The sequence below is a fragment of the Trichosurus vulpecula genome, chromosome 3, assembly GCF_011100635.1.
Source record: "Trichosurus vulpecula isolate mTriVul1 chromosome 3, mTriVul1.pri, whole genome shotgun sequence".
NCBI classification, from domain to species: domain Eukaryota; kingdom Metazoa; phylum Chordata; class Mammalia; order Diprotodontia; family Phalangeridae; genus Trichosurus; species Trichosurus vulpecula.
In genome coordinates this window covers 18,397,633-18,406,327 of record NC_050575.1, presented here as the reverse complement: position 1 = coordinate 18,406,327, position 8,695 = coordinate 18,397,633, and the positions used below count along the sequence as shown (strand labels likewise).

At 38.3% G+C, this 8,695-nt stretch overlaps 1 protein-coding gene across 1 annotated transcript; it reads left to right on the top strand.

Moving 5' to 3' along the window:
• The first annotated feature begins 7,830 nt into the window (after nt 1-7,830).
• Nucleotides 7,831-8,282, top strand: LOC118843769 (60S ribosomal protein L22-like). The gene has a single exon (XM_036751534.1). The coding sequence runs from the start codon at nt 7,831-7,833 to the stop codon at nt 8,215-8,217; it is 387 nt and encodes a 128-aa protein (XP_036607429.1). The 3' UTR covers nt 8,218-8,282.
• Nucleotides 8,283-8,695: the final 413 nt, after the last annotated feature.

Here is an 8,695-nt window from a genome sequence, read left to right as displayed (position 1 = left end):
TTAAAACACAAGGCCCTGCGCTAAGCACTGGGGAACAAAAATTTTAAATGACTCAGAGCCTGCCTTCAAAAAGCTGTCAATTCAGGAAGGAGAATATTACTCGTACACAAGTTACTACGATACTTGTATCACGGAATATACAGAGAACAAAGGAGCAACCCAGTAAAACGGCTACCAAAAAACTGAGTTGGAGGGAGAGAATTTTTAGGTGGGGGAAGGGAGGAGTGGCCAAGCTTCGTGAAGGTGGCATCCAAGTAGGGCATTAAATGAAATGAAGGAGTTCAACAGATGGAAGTGAGCAAAGGGATCCCCTTCCAGTCCTGAAGATTTTGTAAACAAAGGCTTAGCCCAGAGAGGACAGGACAAGAACAGATGGTGAGTAGTCCGGTTTTGCTGGAATGCAGAATATGTGAAGGGGAGTAATGGTTGGAAAGATAGAGTGGCACCAGACTCTGGAAGAGGGATGATTGATGACCTGGAGGAATTGGGGAGCCTTAACAAAGGGGTGGGATTGCCTTTTCCTATGAGAATAGAGAAGAAAGGATGTATAAGGATATTCAACACTTCAGAAAAAGAGGAGGATGGGAATTAAGGAAGTTTATATCAAATTTCCTCTGTCTTCCCAGTAAAGTAAAAGAGAGGTGTGTTCATCTGCTGTGCAGAAGGCTGGGTTGGATTTGGGTAGACTGAAACAAAGCCCTAATGTGTGATAATGTAATCAGCCCTGGGAGTTATGTTAAAACATAGAAGGCACATTCTCTATCCTCAGTGAGCTTTTCATCTAAAGAAAAAAAAAAAACAGAACATAGATGGTTTTTTAAAATATTGGAATAGCCATTCATTCAACATGCACCTATTAAACATCTAGAATGTACAAGGCATTGTTCCATGTGCTAGCTGTCTAAAGACAAGGCAAAAATAAATAAATAAAAAAACCCAGTCTCTCTGCTCAAGATCCTTATATTCAACTGAGGAGATACAACATTTAGGCAGATAAATAAGTACAACATAAATTTGGAAAATGTCCTAAAAAGTAGGGGGTTCAGGAAAGGAGTTATATTTTTTGGAGAAAATTGTGGTTAAGTGACTTGCCCAGGGTCACATAGCTGTGTGCCACTGTGCCACCTAACTGTCCCAGAAAAGAGTTATTATAAAGAATACTAAAAAAAGGAATAGAAAATGTCCACCCATTCTAGAAAGCAATTTGAAACTATTGATCAAAAATCACTTAGGTTGTGAGTACCCTTTGACCAAGAAATACTCCAAAGAGATAAAAGAAATAGGAAAAGGACTCATATGTTTTACACACACACACACACACACACACACACACACACACACACACACACACACACGTGTATGATTGTATAAAAACATATACACAGATATATGTGTATATGTGTAAAAGGAATTGATTTCATATGCATACACATACAAACATATGTATGTGTATATGTATACATATATATATACATTATATATATATATATATTCAGCTCTTTTTATCGTGTCAAAGAACTGGAAAGTAAGGGAGTACCCATCAATTGAGGAAATGACTGAAATTATGGTATATGTGCTGTAATAATGAAAAGGGACAGTTCAGAGAAAATTGGGAAGATTTGTATGAACTTATCTAAAATAAAGTGAGAAGTGAGAACAATCCATACAATAACACCATTATAAATATAAGCAACATTGAAAGACTTGAGATTTTTAATCAGTGTAATGACCAACAAAGATTCCAGAAGACCAATGACAAAGCATACAACCTACCTTCTAGTAGAGAAACAAGAAACTTAAGGTGCAGAATGAGAAATACATTTTTGGACAAGGCCAATGTGGAGATTTGTTTTGTTCAAACTATACTAGTTCTTACAAGGGTTTTGTTTTTTCTTTCTTTCTTTCTTTCTTTGGCAATGAATGGTGGGAAGATTGGAGGGAGAAGGTGTCTTCCTGTTTCTGCCCTCAAATTAGGAGTGAAGAGAAGGAAGAAAACCAGAAGGAATAACATAAACAGGACAGCTCTAAAAGTAGTATGTTGAATTAGTTACATACTTAAGAAGAAAAGCAAATTTTATATAATAGAAAATTGCAGTTTCATAAACAATCCTCTCCTGTTCTATATCGTTAAAGGAAATTTTCATTTTATTTGGCATTTATTAAGGTGAGAATAAAAATAAATTTTAAAAAAGAAAGAGATATTTCAGGAATAGTTTGGTTCAATCCCCTTACTTTATAGGTAGAAAAATGCGAACCAGAGTGTAGAAATGACCATGCTTGTATCAGAGAGGATTTTATGTGACTGGGGAGGCTAGTATACATACAAAATGTCATATAATTATAAGTGTCAGAAGTAGGATTCTAGGAAGAATCCAAGTCTTTCTTGACTGTAAGTCCATCTTTCTTTCTACTTCATGCTGACTCATTTACTTCTTCTGTGATTGTTAGCTACTTATTTCTTCTCTCTGACACTGTTTCTTCATCTATAGGGTGAAAAGGTTGGATTACATGATCCCTAAGGTATACTCCAGCTCCAGTCTTCTGTGATTCTACAGAGACTGACCTATTAAGACTAATTGGTGTAATGGAAAGAACATTACATTTGGAGTGAGAGAACCTGAGTTCCATCCTGGCTCTGATACTGCTGAGTGACCCTCAACAAGTCACTACATCTCTGAACCTCAATGCCCTCAAGTTGTTGCTGCTCGTGGCATAGAGGGCAACAGATGAATCTTCATCTGTTAAAAAAAAAATGATCAGAGTAAGTGATCTCCAGGACTGTCTTCCAGCTCCAAATCCTATGTTATTATTTATAGTACAAAAAAGTAAATAGATAACACATTAGAATACCAATTAGGAAGTGACAGAAAACATGGGTGTTTCATTTATTTTTAAAATGAGCTCTTGAGTGAATTTAGGTTCTAGCAGCATCACTTCAGCAACCACACCAATGTTTTTGATACCTTCACTGCTAGTTTGCTGAGCTTGCAGGACATTCTTGATTGCCTCCTCCCCCTTGGACATTATGACTCTTTCAAAATGTGTGTGAGAGCCAGTCAGTCACCAGGTCACTTTCAGCTAAGAAGATGTGACTTTTCCCCCTCCCCAAAGATGTTCTCTAGGCTTATACACATGAAGGAAATGAATCTAGGAGAATCATGGTATATTTGGCTTCCAGTTCTTGTGGAAAAATAATGCCACCTCTACAAACACACACACACACACACACACACACACACACACACACACACACACACTCCTCTAGCTAGCCCCCAGTTCAGTTCAACTAAACTAAATGTTTCTTGTTTCTGAAAGAGGAACTCCCTCCCTGCATATCAATCCCTATGACTGCATGCTAAGTGGTACATTAAATCATTTTAGTTTCTGTTGACCAACAATTTTATCATAGTTTAAAGGCACAGAAGTACCTTTTCCTATATAAGCATATAGGAAATAATGGAAACATTCAGAGCCCGGATTGTCTTTCACACAGTCCAAGCAAGGGTGGATGGATGGAAGCAGGGAGTGAAAGTAGGTAGACAATGCGATAGAACACTTGACTTCCCCTTGGAGAGAGAGAAAGGAAAGGGAATAGGGTATCATTGGTTATTTTTTTTTTCTCCTACCTCCTGCTTAATTAGCAGTAAAGATTTCACTTGATCCATAGACCATGAATAGATCATCTCTATTCTCCCTAGCTCATGAATTTCTAATCTACTTGCAATTGGTAACCTTCACCCCACTCCCAGCTCCAATAGCTCCTCTTAATAGTTGTTCCTGATGGCACTGGTTAGCATCTCCTTCCTTTCTCCTTCCACAAGCCCCTTCAACATCAAAGTCAGAATGAACCCTGGAACTTGGGGGAAATACTGAGTAAACCAACCCAGGGGTAGGTTACCAGAGGCCCTCAGTGTTCCCAAGTCAGGGAAAGGATTATGTAAGATTAATTGTTGCCTTTTCTTTTTATAGTGATGCAGTAATATGGTGTAATTCCCTTTATGAGATATGAAAACTCCTATAATTCTATCTAGAAAGAAATAGTGTGATTGGTCAAGCAAATAGGTTGGCCATACCTGCAGAAGCTTTAAATAGCTAAAGCTAAACCCTGAAGATCTCAAGGCAAACAAAACTCAGAGCAGTAATGGAGTGAGATCCCTGTAGGTTGGATAGAAGGGGACTTATTTCTCCTCCCCCTACTTTCCACATCTGTCACATAGCTTTGAAGTAGGGCTATTGCATCTATAGAAGAATCTTCATCCAGTGGGGAATAAAGATACACACTCCAGACAAACATGGATACAGAGAGAAAGTCACTAGAGGGAGGAAATAACTTCAATTTGAAGTAACTTGACTGTTGGCCATTGAGAGTCAAGCAACTGAGAGGAGCAGATGTAGGAATGCAGAGTAAGGACTCTACAAAGAGAAAACAGGTTTCAGACCCCGTAGTACCAAGAGTTGGGAGCTGCCTTTGCCATTCACTTGTGTTACACTTGTGTCTCACTCCCATCTTACTCTAAATTTGAGCCCACTCTCTCATTGGATGCCCACCACATGGTATTTGTGGGAAAGCGCGCCTTAGGTATTTTGGGGGGGAAGGGGTGGAGTTATAACCATCATTCTTGTTATGTCATTTGAGTAAATGCCTTTGATAAGAACTAATTATTTCTACTGGCTCATTGTTAATGGCAAGCACAGATATAGTATATAGAGCAGATCTGCACAACTTGGCAGTAGGTAGGGGCCAAAATTAAAATAGGCTAAACTTCTTCAGGCCACAGATAGGTTTTTAGCAGCTCCCTTTCCAAGTGAAGGTATAATTAATGATTAAACTATTTTGCAAACAAACCATATTTTTTTAAAAAGGGAAATTTCAATTAATCATGAAATCACATTAATGTTAAAAAATTACTTTGCTAAGTGGAACAGGTTTTAATACATTTTCTAGGTTTTTTTTTTTTTTACTGTTTACATTTAGTTAATGGGATATATTTCTCTTCTTGTCAGCGATCAGTTTACTGTGTTCTGGAATCATATTTGAAATTGATTTCTTTAGCAATCTGAAAACCAGCCTTAGTAGCTGTCTCGTTTTCTGAGTTCACTTTCTTGAAAAATTGTTCCCCACTGAGATTTTTCAACAATTTGGATGCTTTAATTTGTTTTTCATTGGTGTCCAATTTGCTTAAGTCAGGATGCTTTGATTTGAATTGGTGATGAAGATTGTATTCCTTCAGAATGGCTATTACTTCTCGGCAAACAAGGCACAATATTTTGTTTCTTGTGTAAGTAAACAAGTATCTATTTGTTTACTGCAGATGAAACACTCTATCTTCCATTTCTTTTTATCACCCATTTTACAAAGTAACCCCCAAAACTTTAATGTTAGAACCAAAAAAATCTCCACAGCAACTGCTCATATACAAAGAAATACTGAGCTGAGTGTCTGACCTTGGAGAGAGCGCCAGACACTCATGTAACTTGGAGGGTGGCCCTGCAGTGGGGTAGGGGAAGAAGCCCTCACATTGTTGCCACTCTTCGCATAGAGGGCATCAGCTGACCTTGGCGCGTGGCTGCACTTACTTTGCCCCTGTTCAACTCCAGTAACTACTGAAAACATAGCAAGAGGACTCTGGCTCCTCTCAGACTAGAGACAGACTGATGATGGTTGGTTGCTACAGGTCATGTGAAAAAAAGGGGAGAGTGCACAGTGGTAACCCACCCAGCAAATTACCTGATGGTCACAATAGTGACTAGTGGAAGGCAGGTTAAGTGGGGCATGGACAAAGCACTCCTTACATCTTTACTTTCTTTTATATCCTCTACATTTTTCGAAGGCCAGCTGAAATCTTTTGGTAGGTTGCAAGCAGCCCTTGGGCCATATATTGTGCAGGCCTGAAGTACAGATAGAGTAGTAGGAATAAACGCTCATGGCAGTACCCTTGGAACCTGAGGCAGCAACCGCACTTTGGGGCCACAATCAATCCTTGACTCTAAGTGCAATTTATGAGAATAGCCCAGAGAGGGTGTTACAAAAGAAAAAGACAAGTAAAACCTGACATAGTAAGTGTATATGAATGGGCACATTCTGCTCCAAAACCTGAGTTTTGTTCAATCCAAACCTTCAGCACATAATGGAGAAGCTAATGGACTGTGGTATTTTCTGAAAGCTATTTTCCTCACCATATCAAGACATTAAGTAATATGATTAAGATTGACACAGTTTAGAAAGCTGATAGTGACATCTCAATGCAAGTTGCTTCCATGAATGTTTTCTCCCCCAATAAGTCAAGTCAAACCAACATTTATTAAGTGCCTACTATATGCCAGGCACTGTTCCAAACACTGGAGTTACAAAGAAAAGCAAAATAAAGGAGACAACTTGCAAGCAACTATGTACAAATACAGCATATATTTGGAGATAATCAACAGAAGAAAGGCACTAACATTAAAGGGAATGGGAAAAGGATTCCTAAATTTTTTTCTGGGACTTGAAGGAAGCCAGGAGGCAGAAATGAGATAGGAGAGCATTCCAGGCATAGGGGACAGCTAGTGAAAATGCATGGAATCAACAGCAAAGAGGCTGATTGTCAATGAGGATGAGTAAGGTTCAAGAAGTTGAAAAGGTAGGAGGCTACTAGGTTGTGCAGAGCTTTGAATTTAAAATCCTTAAGGACTGGGACTATTCCATTTTTGGCTTTTTATCCCAAGTACCTCACATATAGCAGGTACTTAATAAATGCTTGTAGATTGATTTTCCTTCCCAAAGACCATAATTAAAAGAGCCCTAAGAACTTTCTGTTGCATTTCCTACAGATTACATAATAGCCTGATATTTAAACATCTCAAGACACATTGGATAGAGAAAGAGGCAAAGATGACATATTTCTAGGGGGAAAATATCAAATCAATTTTCTTCTTCTACTAAGAGAGTCCAACTTGGCCAAGTCACTGATCAAGCCATATTCTTAATGGAATCAAAGTACACAATCTAAAACTGTTCCAAATAAGCTTCCTTTAGAGCACAACTCTCATCTTTGCCAAGACAGTTGATTTCCTGGAGTAATGACAAAATAGATTCAAAGTGCGAGTCACGAAATTCACAGATTCACCAAAAAAAACCAAAAACAACAAAAAACCTTCATTGCTATTAGAGATCATCCGGTTCAACTCCCTTAACAGGTAAGGAAACTGAGGATGAGGGAAGGAAAATGATTTTTCCTAAGTCACGTACCTAGAAAGTGGCAGTGCTGGGATTAGACCCAGAATGTTAGAAGAATCTCAGAGGTTCTTCAGGTTCCAGACAACTTAATTCAATTCCACATCCATCTATTAAGCACCTACTATGTGCAATGCATTGTGATAAGAGCTAGAAATATAGAAATGAAAAGTGACAGTTTTCATACTCACAGAGCTTATAGAATACTATAAGAGAAACAACAAATATGATAACTAGACAAGGTACAATACAATATAGTGTAAAAAGAAGGACTAAAAGAAATGTTCTAGGGAAATTTGAGAAAAGAATGGAGGTAGGGCAGGGAAGGCTTTAGAGGAAAGGCACCTGAGCTGAGCCTTGAAATAAGGAAATTTTTAAACAGAAACTCCCTCTTCTTTCTCACAGGTAAGCTCTTTAAAGGTAGCAGTAAATAGTGGTCAGCAGTGTCAGATACTGTAAAGAGTTAAAGAAGGATTAAAATTAAGAAAAGGTCATTAGGTTTAGCAATTAATTAATTTGTAAAGGCAGAAAGAGCAGCTTCAGTTGAGTAATGAGTTTGGAGCTGATACCGCAAATGATTAAAAAATAACATTCTGCTTTCTGGCTCCTCGATCGCCATGGCGCCCGTGAAGAAATCTGTGATGAAGGGCGGCAAAAAAAAGAAGCAAGTCCTCAAATTTACCCTGGATTGTACCCATCCTGTGGAAGATGGGATTATGGATGCAGCTAATTTTGAGCAGTTCTTACAAGAACGAATCAAAGTGAATGGAAAAGCTGGCAACCTCGGGGGCGGAGTTGTGACCATTGAGAGAAGCAAGAGCAAGATCACCGTGACGTCAGAGGTGCCGTTTTCTAAAAGGTATTTGAAGTACCTGACAAAGAAGTACTTGAAGAAGAACAATCTTCGAGATTGGCTTCGGGTGGTGGCCAATAGCAAGGAGAGTTACGAATTACGGTACTTCCAGATCAACCAGGATGAAGAAGAGGAAGAGGAGGAGGATTAAACCCTCTTGGGTCTGGAAACGTTTTGTATATGATCTCGAATAAAACTTGAACCAAAAAAAAAAAATAACATTCTTGGTTTGCTGGAGGAGGCTTACATTCGCTGAAACTTGGTATCTTCCTTTGAAAGTCTATGAGGTAATAATGCACCATTAAAAGGTGATAAAATTCAGACTAAGTGTCTGACCAATCTTGGTTCTGGACTAGTGATAATAAAACACATTTCTTTCTTCTCAGTAAAGAAGTAATAGATAGACAATATATAAAACATTCTGTCCTAGACCTCCTCTTCCCCATTTCTGGATTAAGGAAGGATATATATCTCATCTATTCTCCAGGAGAATCACTGGTCTTTAATTTACTCATTTACTGGCGTCCTTTTGGTAATCTTTTCATTTGCATGCCCATAGTTATTGTGTATTTTTTTTTCATTCTGCAAAGTTTCATAAAAATCATGTTTTTCTAAATTCACCTGTAGTT

What these genes read in the sequence shown, in the direction of transcription:
- LOC118843769 (XM_036751534.1), top strand. Translation starts at nt 7,831, where the DNA reads ATGGCGCCCGTGAAGAAATCTGTGATGAAGGGCGGCAAAAAAAAGAAG.